Source organism: Coenobita brevimanus, chromosome 23 (genome assembly GCF_032717465.1).
Source record: "Coenobita brevimanus isolate Jiangsu-jjx chromosome 23, ASM3271746v2, whole genome shotgun sequence".
Lineage (NCBI taxonomy): Eukaryota > Metazoa > Arthropoda > Malacostraca > Decapoda > Coenobitidae > Coenobita > Coenobita brevimanus.
Window position 1 is genome coordinate 3,886,138 of NC_136976.1, and position 17,395 is coordinate 3,903,532.

Consider the following 17,395-nt stretch of genomic DNA (forward strand, 5'->3'; position numbering starts at 1 on the left):
TGAAACTGTGAACCTTAAATTTCAGTCTGGCAGTAGATAGGTAGATAGATAGAAATTTCATAGGTAGGGATGAGACTCCTTGGTTACTATCTATTGAAACTCTAACTTGGCCCGTATTATCATCGTTTTGCAGATTATACGTAACTCAATGGCAGAAAAAGGCAATACCACGTCTTTACATTCTTTCCAAAGCATTTCTTCGTGACTAGCATTATGTTTCAGTGCTATTGTCTTGTAATAACACAGCATTCATGATGGAAATGGGAGTTTTAAGCCAAGTTAGCGTGAAGGGAGTATACCCCCAACAACCTTCCAATCTGACTACAGTTAAACATAAGCCGAGCTGATGTTGGGTGAAAACTGAGTCGACTGCAATGATGTTATAATCCTAAAATGGCTGGGCTGCGGGTTCAGGATTGTATTTTTTTTTTAAGAGAATGAAGGGAGGAAGGAAAACCAAAGGAAATAAAAAAATATAAAGATACTATTTTTGACGATAACTGTAATAGATGCCATAATTTTTTTTTTTTCCAGTTTTTTATTCTGATGTGATTGTGATGTGTGTGGCAGCTGTGCGATAGAATGTAGAATTATAAGCAAGCCATCTTCTGCCCAACTTTGGCTGATTAATCTTTATAAATATGGGCATTGGTGCATGAGTTATTATTCCACCTTTACTTCTTGGGTCATTTACCTTTATCATTACTGCTGTCATTTTTGCGTCAGACATTAGCAATAGGTGACTAGTATGATATATTGTTGTTGCCTAACCCAGTCCGCGTGGCCGAGTAGACCCGTCGATGACAGGTAAGCAGCTTCTGTGAGACTTTCATACTGGTACAGTAAATTCGCCGTGCTGGGGACGGTGCCCCTTTGTGGGCAGACAACGCCCCGCCAGGGCCGGATCATGTTCCTTCCCACAGCGAGGTGCAGGGAAATATAGAGATTTGGTTCCCGTGTGGACGCCGCAGCTGCTCCACCCAGGGTCATTATGCCGCCACGTGTAGGCTCCTCTTCAGCCCCATGATAAGACATTCAACCCCTAAAGCAAGCCTAATCCAAGAATTAATTTTTTATCTTAAGACGAAGAGGTAGAGCGAGAATAGTTGTTTTTTTTTGTGTGTGCGTGTGCATGAGGGAGGGTGGTGTGTCGTGGGAAAGGGTCGTTACTGAGTAGAGACAGGTTTGGAGGTCAGTTTTGAGAGGCTTGGATGATGATGATGATGATTATGATGATGACGCGTGGTGGTGGTGGTGAAGATTATGATGGTGCAGGTGGTGGTGATGCTTATGATGATGCAAGTGGTGGTGGTAGTGATTATGATGATGAAAGTGGTGGTGGTGGTGGTGGTGGTGCTGCTGGTGGTAATGATTATGGCGATCCAAGTGGTGGTGGTGGTGATGATGGTGATGAAGGTTATTAATGATGATTGTGATAATGAGTATGGTGGTGATGATTACGATGAGATTGATGGCAATGATCAAACTACTCTTGCAATATGAGAAATTGGATGACGATGATTGATGATTGATAACGATGAAGATGATGATGATGGTGGTGGTGGTGATGACAAGTAATGGCGGTGGTGCGGGTGATGATCAAACAGCTGTGATAAATAGGATGATGATGATGATGATAATAATAATAATAATAATAATAATAATAATAATAATAATAATGATGATGATGACAGTAGCAGGTTACATTTCGTGATAATTTTAGGCATGAAGGTAGAATTAAAGGCAGTTTGTTATGCTGTGTGACTTAAACTGTTCCTTTGTCTGGCTTAAGGTATGTATAACTGTTCTGGCCAAGCGGTTTATGTCATTAAATCTAGTATGACGTCAGTGAGAGAGAGAGAGAGTGAGTGAGTGAGTGTGTGTTTGAGAGAGAGAGAGAGAGAGAGAGAGAGAGAGAGAGAGAGAGAGAGAGAGAGAGGAGGGGAGTTACAAGTAGTAATTCTAAGGTGTTATAACCTGTACTGAGGAGGTGGAGTTAAAGAGTTTGTGTCTGTGTGTGTCAGAGAGAGAGAGAGAGTAATTACCCTTTCCCTTAATTACAGGTATGTGGGCGACCAGACAGTTGACCAAGAACGAAGACCGTGATTTGTACGTACGAACCACCTTGAGGGAGCTGGTTGTTTATATAATCTTTTTGACTATTCTCTGCATCAGTAAGTATCTAACCTAATAATTCAGCTCATTTCCTACCTGACACAACCTAATCAAACCTAACCTGACCCAATCTAACCCAACCTAGCCTGACCTAACCTGACCCAATCTAATCTAACCTAACCTGACCCAAACTAACCTTATCTAACCTAACAGGACTTAACCTAACCTAACCTGACCTAATCTAACCTAAACTGACCTAATCTGACCTTACCTTACCTAACCTGACCTAATCTAACCTAAGCTAGCCTAACCTAATCTGGCCTTACCTTACCTAACCTGACCTAATCTAACCTAATCTGACCAAACCGTACCAAACCTAATCCAACTCAGTCTAACCAAACCAAACCTGATCTGATCTAACCTAGCCTAACCAGACATGGCCTGACTTTACCTGATGTAACAACGTAATCTTACCTAACCCAACACCGTTCATATCTGATTCAGTCTAATCTAGTATAGCCTAACCTAGTAGTACTCATTGTGTGGCAGATGAGTACAAACCATCCCCTTTTCAGCTGTTAGTAAAAAGAAAAAAGAAAAAGTTATATATAAGAATACCTGTACTATTTTTTTCTTTAACAGTAGCAGTGTTTCTAATAATTTTCCTGCAAAACTCATCATACCATTTAGTAACTTTTCTCACTAATAAATAAAGTTTACATAGTGACTATTACTGGAGTTTGTGTGTGTGTGTGAATACCATAATTATGTGAGCGTACAATCTGTTTACATTATCTACCTGTGGACAGACGCCTCAATCCCATAAGGGGTGGCCACAGACCAATCTCATCCATGTCACCCTGTCCCCTGTCATTTTGCTGCCCATTCCCCAACTTACACCCCTCTCTCTCATACACCCCTCCCTCCATCCATTATATTGTATGAGCAGTAGAACCGTTTAATGTACAGCAGATGTATAGTATCCTTACATATATGCTTCATACAGCGTCAGTACCACCTCAGCTGCTGTCCACGTCCATCTTTTCAACAGCTGTGATTAAAGTATATACAGTATATTGTACGTTAATTCCTTGCTTATGAAAGAACTTCATGGCCATTTCAGTTTACTCTAAGTTACAAAATTACTACCGAAGCTACTTGCTTACGTATAAAGTTTGATTTAATATATTCTTTAGTTTACAGTATCAGTGTATTGAACAAGCATTGATACAGTATATATAGAAGAACAGCTCCACAGATACATATAGATTTTGTATAGGTAGGCAGGTTGATAGGCCAGCAGGCAGATAATTATAGTGTGTAGGTAGATGAGTAGGTATTCAGGTAGGTAGGTAGGTATATTAGTAAGTAGATTGGTAGGTAATCAGGTAGGTAGGTATATTAGTACATAGATTGGTAGGTAATCAGGTAGGTATATTAGTAGGTAATCAGGTAGGTGGGTAGGTATATTAGTAGGTAGATTGGTAGGTAATCAGGTAGGTAGGTAGGTAGGTATATTAGTAGGTAGATTGGTAGGTAATCAGGTAGGTATATTAATAGGTAGATTGGTAGGTAATCAGGTAGGTAGGTATATTAGTAGGTAGATTGGTAGGCAGACAGGAAGGTACATACAGTAGGAAACTAGGCAGATAAGTGCAATATACAGGTCGGTTGGTAAGTTGAGATATATGCATAGGTCAGTATATATTTAGATAGGTAGGTAAAAAGTTTGATAGGCAGCTAGATTGCAGGGTAAACGTAAATATGGATAAGTACGTATATAAATAGGTACGATAAGATGCTGTATTTAAGTAGGTTTGTACATAAGTCGATAGGCAGGTAGACACAAGGTAGATGGATGTGGGTGGATTCATATGTGTTCCAGACTCTGTTTATACCAACCCAGTGCTATTGATTCTGTTGCTAGTGCTGCCTTGTACCCATAGCCTTGTCCCTGCCCCCCAACACACTGCGCTGAGTTATGCAGGCTGATGCTGAGTTTGTTTAAATTTGGAGAAAAATAATAGTGACTGACATTGATTTAGGGAAGAAACGTTGATAAATACTCCAAGATGGTTTGGCCACGTGGAGAGGATGGAGACTGAGAGACTCCCCCCCCCCCTTCTATCATAGATTTTTGCCCTCCATCCTTCCATCTCATCCTTGGTCTCCCCCTCCTCCTCTCCTCTTGCACCTCACTCTCATACACACTTCTGGTCAGTCTCTCATTGTCCATCATCTGCACATGGTCACACCTGGTGCTAGCAAAAATAAAATATAAAATAATGTCATTGGATTAAAGGGGTTAAGTACTGTAGTTAAACACCAAGCAGTTTTCCTGAGCCAAGAGAAGTCATCGCAGTTGTTGTTGTTGTTGAGCTGAGAGAAGTCCTTGCAGTTGTTGTTGTTGTTGCTGTTGTTATGGTCTCGGGCACATCGAAAAGATGAACCAGTGTCTCATGCTGTAGTTGCCACCTGCAGTCCACCATCTCCCTTCAGCACAAGAGGCCTTTTCTGTGTTGCATAGAATTGTCAGGGAGTAGAAAAAAAGAAAATAAATTCACAGGGTTAACCTTTCAGTCCAGTGACATTTTTTCCATTTTATTTTTGCATGAGGGGAAAAAAAAATGCTGAAAAGGGGTTAATAGCAAAGAATAGTGTCCCGAAGTGCAACTTACAATGCGGATTTACTGTATTCTCCCTCACTCTCGCATTCATGTTCAGTATGACATCCCAGGTAACTTACAACCACCACTAATCATACTCACCTTCACCCTCTCTCCCCCCCAGTCACCTTCGCCATGACCTCTCAGACAATGTACTATTATACGAAGGTGCTCAGTGACCTCTTCTTGGATGCCCCCTTCCCGGATACCAAGAACACCTTTAGGGGGTCAACGCAGGTCCTGGATTTTTGGCGGGTAAGTAGAAATGTGTGGAATTATTGTGTGGCATATTTAACTGGAGAGATTGATAAATGCTGAAATAAAGGTGCATTGTGGTGTTGATGTGGATGTGATTGAAAGTGGTAAGAGAAATACTTTGAGGTGGTTTGGTCATGTGGAGAGGATGGTGAGTGACTAACTAGAAGGGTGTATGTGATTAAGGAAGAGGGGGAGACCAAGGATGAGATGGAGGGATGGAGTGGAAAGATAATGAGAGAAAGAGGTGTGAGTTGGAAGGAGAGCAACAGTACAACAGAGGACAGGGTGATGTGGGGGCATTTTATGTGTGGCCACCCATTATGGGATTGAAAGACCTGAGAATAGATAGATAGATAATTTTTCAGTTCACATGCTGTGTGTAGTTCTCCCACATTGGTACTTTTCTTGCATTGTTTCTAGGTCCTATTTCACATCATTGCAAGGTAGGAAAAAGAATTGTGATTGTGAGAGAACAGCATAGATTGAAAAGAAAGAGACAGTATGAGACAATGTGTATGTGTATTTTCTTACCCAGTTTTATTTTGATGGGGCTGAAATTTTGGTTTGAACTGATTCCACTGTTTAGAAAATCATAATTATATGTCGCCTCATTTACATTCTCTTGCTGTAAAATCTACAGTAATTTACACAAAGATACACTGCTACCTGTCAGAGTGATTTATAGTTCCCCCAGTTTACATTACAGTACCATATTACTGTACTGTATATGGGAAAAGTTACAATATTTTGAAACACATCAGCAACATAGTACAAGGATTGGCAGTATATATTTCCCACTGAACCCATTCACATCGGTGGTTTATTAGTTAAGGTGATTCCTGTTTCCTCGGTGATTTCATTCAGCTTTATCTAGCAATGAAGGGGTTTTTGAAGGCTATATCTAACTCTTACAGTTTGAGAAATCACCTTTCTTGAATAAAATTGGAGATTGCAAGCATAAAATTAAAAATACTGTTAGTTTGGATTCGTAGTGTTGGATAATCGCCTTTTCCCCAGTTCTCAGAAAATGTGCTACTGGATGGTCTGTATTGGGAGTACTGGTATGATGAGAAGAAGACAGAGATGGGGGAGGACGACCGGAATATATTGTACGAGAACCGCTTGCTTGGGGTACCACGCTTGAGACAGGTAAAAAGATGGTACTGTATTTTTCTCTTCTCTTCACCTCATCCTTTCTCCGTTCTCTCTCTCTCAAAAATGCTAAATAAATAAGAGTGAACAGTTGATTAGAAAAATGTAGAATGTGCATTGTGACAGAATTAGGCTTTACTAACCTGTCATAACCTAACCCGGTTGAATCCAGCCTAACCTGATCTGACCTAACTGTGACTATAGCATGGTATAATCCAGCCTATCCTAACCCGTCCTAGCCTTCTAACCTGTCCCAGTCCATGTTATCCTACTAAGCAGACCTGATTCATCGTTACCAAAGTTAGTTTTGTGTAATCTAATGTAACCATGTGTAGCCTAACCCAGGATTGTGTAACCCAGCCCTGTCACACCTAACCCAGCAACCTTAACCCATTGTAACCCCATCCAGTCCAGTCTAACCCAGCCTCTCCCAGCCCAACTTAGCCAGCCCTAACCCAGCTCAGTCAAAACAGTCCTGAACACAGCTCAGCCCAAGAGAACTCAGGAAAAACAAACCACAACCCAACACCAACCCAATCAACCTCAGGCTGACCCAATCCAGTCCAGTCAAACCAAACCTCAACCCAATCTAACATAACCTCCTCTCACCTGACCCAGCCCAACTCAACTCAAACCAAACCAGATCAAACCAAACCAAACCAAACCACTCTAAACCTAACCCAACACAACCCGGCCTAAATTAACCACCTAACCCAACTGAACCCAACCCAACCTAATTCATCCCCCCCGCACACACACAGTTACGAGTGAAGGACAAGTCATGCACCATCCCGGCGGAGTTCTCAGGGAGCATCAAGCAGTGTTATGCGCAGTACTCAAAGGGTGTCGAGGATACCGAACCTTTTGGCAATGGGGACAATTCTTCTGCGTAAGTGTGGGTGTTTTTTTATCAACCCAAAGAAACCCTCACATGTACGTATCGGTTGTTTTTCTCATCCCAGTGAATTCCTCCATGTACGTATCTTTTTTTCCCTACTACCCATGAATATTTCCGTGTATGCATCTCTTTTTTTTTTTTCTTTCTTTTTTTCTGTGAATCCTTCCATGTATGTTATTAGTCTTTTTTCATAACCCAGTGCATCCTTCCATGTATTTGTTAGCCTTTTTTCCTTCGCCCAGTTATTTCTTCCATGTATGTATTGGTCTGTTTTCATAACCCAGTGAATCCTGCCATGTATTTATCAGCCTTCTTTTTTTTCTTCTTCTTCACCCAATGAAATCTTCCATGAACGCATCACTTTTTTTTTTTTTCTTAACCCCCATGAATATTTTTCACTTTATTTTTCTTTAATTTTGTTGCTGGCAGACTATTTTATTGATCTCTCATATTGATGGGGCTCATTGATGCTGTGGCTAAGTCTTCATTTTGTTTTGTTTCATTTATAAAGACTCCAACATGCTTGCATGCATTGGCCTTAGTCACCTTATGGCGGCTGTCCATGCTGCGCGATCTCTAGCAGCCTCCTTATTCAGTCCCTTATCCTTGAGGTCACACTCTATGACCTTGTCCCAGGTTTTTTTTCTGTCTGCCTCTCTCAGCCTTACCCCCAGTGGTAACACTTCTTACTTTCTGCGCCTAGTTGTCATCCTCCATCCTCTCCACATGGCCAAACCGTTTCACTGTACCTCTCCTCATCACAGCTCCAATACACTCCAGTCCCATCCTTCCTCTCAACTCTTCCATCATAAACTTAGCCCCCCAAGGCCTTGCACTCAAGGACGCACTGCACATCCACCTAATCACTGTCATTTCTGTACATTGAAGCCTGTGAATATCCTCTTCCTTTACTGCCCAGGTTTCATTACCATACAGCAATACACTTCTAACACATGCCATATACAAAGATCCTGTAGCATGGAAGAAGAGTCCCTCTCAGTGTCAGGAGAGGCAGTGCTGTAGCTCTGAACTTCTTCCAACTACTCATCACCCTAGCCACAGAACTAGCTTCAGCCTCACCTCCAGCTTGTAACATGTCTCCTAAGTAACAAAACTCTTCTACACGCTTGAGACACTCACCAGCAAGATCAGTCCTTTCATGCCTGACAGTCTCCACATGCTTTCCCTGACACATTGAATATATTCATCAGGAGATAGCAAGAATAGAATGAGTAGAACATCTCCAGTCACTGTCTATCTGTTTGTCAGTCTATCTCCAGTCTCGAGGAGTAAAATTCACTGTCTAACTGTTATAAGTAATGGATATATTTACCTGATTGCTTGGCCTTTTGCTGTTTATTTCACATAGCTCAGTGGCAGCTGATACAATGGACATTCTTTCCATAGCACTTCTTCATGACTAGCATAAGTTAATCTATTATTGCAGCTCAATAGTAGAAAAAGACAATACTTAGCTCTACATCATTTTCACAACACTTCTTTGTGAATAGTATCATAAGCTAATCTATAGTTAAAGTTTAGCACTGAAGATAAGGATAAGTAAAATGAAAAGAATAAATTATAGCGTTAATTTATATATACAACTGAGCAGACAAGATAAAGAGAGATGGTAATATTTGGCCAAGTTGAAGCAGAGAGTGTGATTTTTTTATTTTTCACTTATTTATTTATTTTTCTACAGGTGGGTCTATCATTCTGAAGAGGCGTTGGATGGGTCGAGCCACTGGGGAAAACTCACTACATATTCTGGTGCTGGTAGTGTTCAGGTACGATGATGGTGGTGGTGATGATGATGATGTTAACTGTTGTCTTGTGCTGGTAGTGTTCAAGTACGATGATGGTGGTGGTGATGATGATGATGATGTTAACTGTTGTCTCTGTCTGTCTGTTTACCTGTCTTGGATATGGCTGGGTAATAGTCTTTTGTGCATTGTTTATGCTGATTGTCAATTTTGGAAGAATTTAAGTAACACAGAAGAGGGGAGTAAGGTGTAATAAGCAAAGTAAATTGATTAGGAAAAGGTGTTAGGGAGCTTCCTCATTTGACAAGAATACAGGCCTTTCTCCCATTGCCTTCCTCCTACCCCCCTCCCTCACCCTCCACACTCTTGGACAGGAACTGGGTCTGAACAGGAGTGAGACCCAAAGCATTCTGGCAGACCTGAGGAAGAACCTTTGGATTCAGCGAGCCACCAGGGCAATCTTCATCGACTTCACTGTGTATAATGCAAACATCAACCTGTTCTGTGTCATCAAGTGAGTACAGTACAACATAGTCATCAACTATAATTTACTCAGCTATGATGATGGCTCTTCTTCATTTATTTCTTTTGCTATTAGGCAGTTTAATTCATCTTTGGAGAGCCTCCTGTTTATGAAGTGGTTAATGAAGGCCATAGCTATCAGTCTCTTGTGGCTGAATCAGTAGAAAGGTGGCCTGCAGTCTTAATGGACCCAGGTTTGAATCCCAACTGGGGCAGGGAACAGTGTAAGGATTTGAATTTCATAAAATCAGACTTTACTGATCTGCCAGAAGACCAGCAGACCTGTCATAAAAATACTTCCACTAATACCAATACACCAGTCCTGTATGAGACAGCCTTAGCATGTATTCAATATGGATTGTGGTTGTTAGTGCTGAAGTGGTGACATATAGAAGTATATGGTATGAAGGAGGACTACTAGGCCTTGGTAGCAGGCTGTGAAATCTATGCCCAGAGTCAGACACAAAACAAAAATAAATAAAATAAAATAAATAGAGTAGGCCATTTATAGTCCACTTTCAGTCCTTATGCACTTTACTGTGATGGCATTTGTAGTTTATTGTTGCTGCTGCCAGGCAGTTTTGTTCAGCTGCAAACATCAGTCTCTTCTGCATCATAAAGTAACTACAGCAAGGCCTTGTTATATATGCCTTACTTACTGTTATCATTATTATTGTTTTATTTATTTATTTGGTTGAAGTAATAGTAGTACATGTATTTGTAGCCCCAGATTTGTCTGAAGGTGAACCTAGTGGACTGCATGCTGAAGCTGTCGTCCTGCTACAGTTCACCATCCTCCTTTTAGGAGTCAGAGAGGGAGTTGAGGGATGTATTTGTTTAGGGTAAAGTGAGATCCAGAAAGTTTAAAATTCAGGAAGAGTTTACGATCCAGAAACAATTTAAAATCAAGAAACAATTTACTCGCAGGCTGGTGTTCGAGTTCCCCCCAACTGGCGGAGTCATCCCGTCGTGGTCCTTCCGCACGGTCAAGCTCCTCCGCTACGTCACCCCAACCGACTACTTCGTCATGGCCTGTGAACTCATCTACGGGTTCTACATCCTATACTACATCATTGAAGAATCACTGGAAATTAAAGCTCTCAAATGCCAGTACTTCAAGAGCTTTTGGAATATTCTTGATCTACTTGTTATTGGGGTGAGTTGTGTGTGTGTTGGTGTGGATGTGTGGGTTAGTTTGTGTGGGTGTGGATGTGGGTGTTGGTGTGTAGGTGTGTTTGTGTGCTTGGGTGGGATTTCGTATATGTGTATTTTTGCAGCGTGTGTGTACAGTATATTTGAAGGTGGACATACGAAATGAAACATATGAGGGAGGGAGGTTAGGAGTAGTAACAGGAGGCTCACAGCAGTGACAGAGAGACTTTTAGTAAGGGGATGGAGTGGTGATAGAGGCTTGGAGTGATTGGGGAAGTTTGTCATTGAGAGGCTTGGAGAAGTGATAGAGAGGCTGGAAGTTGTTGTTGAGTAATCCCAGTAATAGCAGCACAGTAGAATTGAAGTAACTCCTGTCACTTTGGTCAAGCCGACCCATCAGCTGACATTCTTTTTGGTTGACAGCACCGTACTATAGCTATGAACAGGGAAGTGTGTGGAGACTGTGTTCCTAGATAGAGGCCCCATTTGTGTCAACACCCAGTGAAGAGGGACACCATAGTAGGCCCCACATCACCCTGCTATTTGGTTATATGGGTACCACCAAGCATTGTAAATGGTTTTCAAGGTTACAGGGAACTATTAGGCCTGCCACTCAGTGTGGAACAACCTGAAGTGGAAAGACAAGTAATAACAAATGACAGGAAGGATGGGAAAAATTGGAAGAGAGCGGGCAGACACTAAAAAAAAATGCTAAAGGTGAAGGAAGAAGCAGTCAGCACATCAAGTGAGTGGATGATAGAGGCGTGGAATAATGGAAGGGAGTGGAGATAAGCTTGGAATATTCGTGAGTGTTGAAAGAAAAATCCGTGGAAAGAAAAGGGAGAACAGGATGGAAAAATAAAGGAATAAATAAATGAAAACTAATGACACCTACCCTGTATTTTCAGCTGTCCCTGTCATGTATTGGCTTTCAAGTGTACACATTCCTGACCATAACTGACACGCTGGAAACCCTCCTTAACAATCGCAACAAATTCGCCGACTTTGAGAGGCTGGGTTACTGGCAGACGCAGTTTAACAGTGTGGTGGCTGTGTGTGTCTTCTTGGCCTGGTTTAAGCTCTTCAAGTACATTTCCTTCAACAAGACAATGACGCAGCTTTCATCTACACTTTCAAGGGTATGTACTTCCTCTGTTGCTCAGTTGCTTTCTGTATTTTTCATATGGTCAGAGATTTTCAGGTATATGTGTTTAGTTTTCATTGATGGTGATATAGTTAGGTATATCTGCATGAGTATGGTTAGGCAGTGATTTGTACTGGTAATAACTGTTCCTTGTTCCTTCCACAGTGTGCCAAGGATGTAGCTGGCTTTGCCATTATGTTCTTCATTGTGTTCTTCGCCTTTGCTCAGCTTGGGTATCTACTATTTGGAACACAGGTGAATGTTTTCCAAGTATTTTTTCACCACTGTAGATAATCATCCCACAGCAACTGCCCTTCCCAGAGTGAGCTGAGTTCACCCTACCACTGTACAGTGTGGTCATTACATACCTCATATCAAGACTCACCAACATTGTACTCTCCTCTCACTATAATGCAGCCCCTCACATTACATCACATATTCTCAACTCATTTATAGTCAAGGACCAAAGTTCATCTACTATATAATTCACCTCATCTGCTTTACACTTTACCACTTCTCTCTAATATCACTAAGAAAGACTTGGTACGTTTCTTAGCTTTTGGATGATTCTTTTTTAACGTGCGTCAGGGAGGGAAGTGACGGACATAGCCTAAGTGTGAAATAGAAACAGTGGAATGATAGAGGAACTTTACTGTATCTCATTCACTACAGCACAGTCCAAAAATAACATAACCTGACTGGATATCAAGTGCCAGGGTGACATGGCTGTAATTTCACACAATCAGCTTCACGTCCTCATTTGATAGTGGCCACATCAGTAATTGTACTTTCATTTCTTTAAGTTTGGATATCTTTATTTGCAGTGGGTCTGTGTTGTCATCTTTTCAGGGAGATGAGGTACAACTTGTGATTGAATTATTGGCAGTGGGTACCAATTTTATATGTGGGAGGGTGGCCTGGGATGGATGAGGGATGGGGTTGTGGAGTATATGTGGGAGGGTGGCATGGGATGGATGAGGGACAGGGTTGTGGAGTATATGTGGGAGGGTGGCTTGGAATGGATAAGGGACAGGGTTGTGGAGTATATGTGGGAGGGTGGCTTGGGATGGATGAGGAACGGGGGATAGGAGTAAATGTGGGAGGGTGGCATGGGATGGATGAGGGACAGGGGATGGGAGTATATGTGGGAGGGTGGCATGGGAAGAATGAGGGACAAGGAAAGTAGCGTGGAATGGAGTGAAGAACAGAGTAAGGAATATACAGCATGTGGGAAGGTGATTGGAGCAGAGTGCATGTTTGTATAAGTTTGTGATTGTTCTTTACCCACAAAATACTGACCACACGATGGGTTAAGCACTAACGCTTGTTCCATTCCCAGAAAATCACATCCTTACCAATGACTACATCCTCTGTCTCTCCTGACTTAGCAGCGAGGTTTGTATTTGTGTCGGTTAAGGAAGCTCCCAAACACCTCTTTGTAAGCAATATATTTATTACACCTTACTGTCCTCTTCTGTGTTACATATATCCTTACAATATTACCATACGCAGCATAAATAACATACAAATTGATATTAACCATTATATCCAGAAGTAAATTCCTAAGGAAGAGATGTTAGGGAGCTTCTATAACCAAAGAGAATAGAGCACCCAGGCCTCACTACATATTCATGCTTTCCTTGTCAGTCATGCAGATGGAGTGAGGGCTGTGGTTAGGTGGTTGGGATGGAATGAAAGGCCCTGTTAATGAGTTGTTGTGTCCCCAGTCTTGTTTGGAGATGGACCAGGTGGACTGTGGCTGTGAAGCTGAAGCTGCTCTTTTTATGCAGCCTATTATCCCCCTTCTTGGGAGATGAGGAGGGAGTTTAGGGAAGTTTGGATAACCAGACTGTGGAACTTTCCGATTAAAAACATACCACAAGAAGGCAGTGGGATAGGTTAAAGGATTATGCAGTGTGTGGGAGGGTGCTGTGGGATGTTATGGCATAGGTTAAAGGAGTATGCAGTGTGTGGGAGGGTGCTGTGGGATGTAGTGGCATAGTTTAGAGGGATATGCAGTGTGTGGGAGGGTGCTTTGGGATGTAATGAAAAACTAAACCACTGCTGAACATCCCAACAGGTGGCAGACTTCAACAACTTCTACAATGCGGTGTTCACTCTCCTCCGAACCATTCTGGGAGACTTCAACTTCTATGAGATCGAGGCAGCCAATCGAATCCTGGGTCCCATCTTCTTCCTGTGCTACGTGTTCTTTGTCTTCTTTGTCCTGCTGGTAAGGTTTTGCAGGTCTGGTGGGTTGGGGAGAAATTTTTGTGTTGCTGTCCTGTTCGTAAGCACAGCAGTTTTATTTATTTGTTTGTGTCACTACTGTACCCTGTTCACAACCATTTACATCCATTTTTTTTTTTTTTTTTTTTTTTTTTTTTTTTTTTTACTGTCTGATTCTCATCCGCTTCTTTTTCTGACATCAGATAATTTATTCAGCTTAATACATGGGACTACTTTCTCCCTTTATTCATGTCCCTAGACAGTAACAGTGGAAGTTTTCCAAGACAGGGGGGAGGGGGCAAAAGTACAGCCAGTGTGAGTTTAAGTACAGATTGTACTGTATATATGAAAGTAAAACTCCAGGTGAAGGAGTAAGAGGGATATCCAGTATGCTGGAAGGAATGAGGTGAAAAATTCATGAAGAGATGGAACAGAGGGAGGATGCTTATATTATGGTGTGAAATGCCACCCCTTGAAAGTTCTCAGAGGGAACGACACATCAGACGTAGAAATAGAAAGTAATTATGCTACCTCCATATCACCTTTGTATTTGAGATTTTTTCCCATGTAAATAGTGGTTATCTTAAAACTAACATATTGTCCTCATTTATTTTGGCTGGAGAGATTGTGATATGATCAAGCCTTTGTGAAGAATAACATGCCATAGCATATGTATTCAGATTTCTTGTTAGTGTTGCTTAGCATATTTGTAATGAGTTTAGAATGAGATGTGGGGAAGGGACAAAAACCTCCATTTGCCCCTGTACAAAAAATTCAGGGGAACATCTGTCCCCTTAGCCCCTGCACTTTGAGCACCCATGTCCCCAGAGATCAAAATCTTGTTCTGGATCCTGTCTACCCGTTTTGATCACAACGTATGGTGTTATTATGCTGATGATGACGATATCGTAGAGCACTGTAAACCCTTGATTTTTTTGTTCAAAGTCAGCAGTTAATTCCAGAAAAATTACCTATTAATCGCTGATTTGACAGATACTGTACATAAGTACATAGAAGAAGCTTATCATTGTGGTTCATATTCCTTATGTGTGATAACTGGGTCTCTTAGGTTTCCCTCCACTTATCTGTTCCACCTCACTCTTGGTGTCTTCTCATGTTCTCCACTTAACCTTTCCACTTCAGTCTTGGTGTCCTTATGTTCTCCACTTAACCCATCCACCTCAGTGTAGGTCACTCTCATGTTTTCCTCCACTCAGCCCATCCATCTCAGTCTTAGTCTCTCATTTTTCCTCCACTTAACCCTTCCATCTTAGTCTTAATTTATTTTTCCAACACTTAACCCTTCCACCTCAGTTTTGGTCTCTCATGTTCTCCTCCACATAACTCTTCCACTTAATTTTTTTCTTCCTCTCTTCATTCATCAGTCAGTCTGATATAATTCATCCACTTCAGCTTGGCGTTTTTAAAATATTTCCCTTAGCTCATTGGCAGAATAAGACAATACTACAGCTCTACCTCCTTTCCATAGAACTTCTTCATGACTAGCATCATATTCTCCTGTAAATTTCTTGTAATCCCTCAGCCTTCAAGTTGGAGAGATGGCAATTTTAGACGAAGTTAAAGGAAGTAGAGTATAGTAGTGTATTCTTGTTTCCTATTGATTTAACTGTTCTCCATTCATCTTAATTTGTCCCAAATTTTCATTCCTGTACAACTTATTTCATTTGGCTGTGTGACAGAATAGGACAGTACTATGGCTCTACATCCTTTCCATAGGATTTCTTCATGACTGGTATTATATTCTTGTGTCAGATTCTCAAAAAATTTAGCATTCAAGATGGAGAGATGGCAATTTTGGGCCAACTTAAAGTAAAAAGAGTATAACTTACTTCACCTCTTTCCAGAATATGTTTTTGGCCATCATCAACGACACATACGCAGAAGTGAAAGCGGAGATTGCCAGCCAGCGGAATGAGTTTGAGATTGCCGACTACTTCAAGCGCGGCTACAACAACATGATGGGGAAACTGGGCAAGCGTGACAAGCTGATTGACATCCAGAATGCACTGAAGTTGTCCGACACCAACTGTGATGGACTCCTTACCTTTGATGAAATTAGAGTCAACCTGAAGAAGTATGTCTGCCGTATCTATCTGTTTGTAGCCAGATGCCTCAATCCCATAAGGGGTGACCACAAACAAAATGCCTCCATGTCACCCTGTCCCTTGCCATTTTGCTGCCCTCCCCCCAGCTAACACCTCTCTCTCTCATATACCTCTCCATTTCATCCTCAGTCCCCCCCCCCTCCCTCTCCCCCCTGTACTTCACTCATGTACATGTGCAGTATCCTCATTAATCTCTCGCTCTCTGTCCTCTCCACGTGAATGCTTGAATAATCGAGATATGGTTTCCGATGAACAGGTTAACTGATGAAAGATAGGAATGTATGGTTTGGTTGAAGTGTTTATGGAGGTGTATAGTGCACACAGAAAGAGTCCTTACTTTTTAAAATTTAAATTGTTATGGAGTGAGTGAAATTCTGAAACTATTCTCTGGTCTTCTTTATATTTGTGTATACTCTGTCTACTAATACAGCATAAAGGTATTTACATGAAAAATGCTGAATATCTAGAAATCTTGGTTTTATGAAAAATTACAAACTGCAGCAACACTGATTTTCTTTCTTTTTTTTTTTTTTCTTTTCTTTTCTTTCTTTTTCTTTTTTTTTTTTTTTTAACCACAGTTGAAAAAATGGTTACAGCTTTGAGTCACTGTGGAGCTCATTTTTGTGTGGGTCATTTAGCCTATGAAATGCACCTTGGAATTTAAAGGCTCGAATAATGAGTGAATGGATATGTGACCCACTATTCTTCAGCTTGACTACTCTCCTCATGTTACTGGAACCCTTCCACCTGATCTGTTAATGGGAAAGGTTAGAATGATGATGATTCTAATCCTTGCAACCTGAAGTGACTGACCTTTGCTGAACTTATTGCCTATAGCCAGATTAAAGTACTGTACATCTTACATACTCAGGCTGAAGAGGTTAACCTAGATAATTTCTAAACCTTTCATTTCTGTTCTCCTCAGTGCAAGAAAATTGTCACCCATGGGCAACAAGATCTGGGTTTTTGTAATTTTTAGTTTACCTTAATTCTTTCAGTCTGTATCGAGGATGAATTGTATTATAAGGGCTGTGTCAGTTGTATACCTTTCTCCTTGTGTCATATAGTTCTTTGGGTTGAGGGCAAATTTTTCTGTGTATAATAGGGCCTTAAACGGGTAAAATATATATATGAATACATAAATATATCCCTTCCCACAGATGTAACTTCTCTGACATGGAGATTGAGATGTTCTTTGCTCGGTACGACACGGACGGGAATCGCCTTCTTGAACAGGATGAGGTTATGCGAATGCTAGCAGACCTTGAAGGGCAGAAGGTTGAGTTGGAAAGTAAGTTTGTCCTCTTATTCTCTTGGTGTGATGTCATAAAGCAGATGGATGTGCATAGGGTAGATTTAGTTGTGTCTGT

General features: G+C 41.2%; 1 protein-coding gene across 1 annotated transcript in view; it reads left to right on the forward strand.

The window, feature by feature from the left end:
- Positions 1-17,395, forward strand: part of LOC145392636 (polycystin-2-like protein 1) — a 59,319-nt gene that overhangs the window by 24,552 nt on the left and 17,372 nt on the right. Inside the window, exons 7-18 of the mRNA XM_080266961.1 lie at positions 2,064-2,174; positions 4,906-5,036; positions 6,057-6,188; positions 6,953-7,080; positions 8,792-8,876; positions 9,227-9,366; positions 10,302-10,530; positions 11,435-11,665; positions 11,836-11,925; positions 13,751-13,903; positions 15,765-15,994; positions 17,186-17,316. Of these exons, the coding sequence (XP_080123087.1) occupies positions 2,064-2,174; positions 4,906-5,036; positions 6,057-6,188; positions 6,953-7,080; positions 8,792-8,876; positions 9,227-9,366; positions 10,302-10,530; positions 11,435-11,665; positions 11,836-11,925; positions 13,751-13,903; positions 15,765-15,994; positions 17,186-17,316 (1,791 nt within the window). The remainder of the gene's footprint in view (positions 1-2,063; positions 2,175-4,905; positions 5,037-6,056; positions 6,189-6,952; positions 7,081-8,791; positions 8,877-9,226; positions 9,367-10,301; positions 10,531-11,434; positions 11,666-11,835; positions 11,926-13,750; positions 13,904-15,764; positions 15,995-17,185; positions 17,317-17,395) is intronic.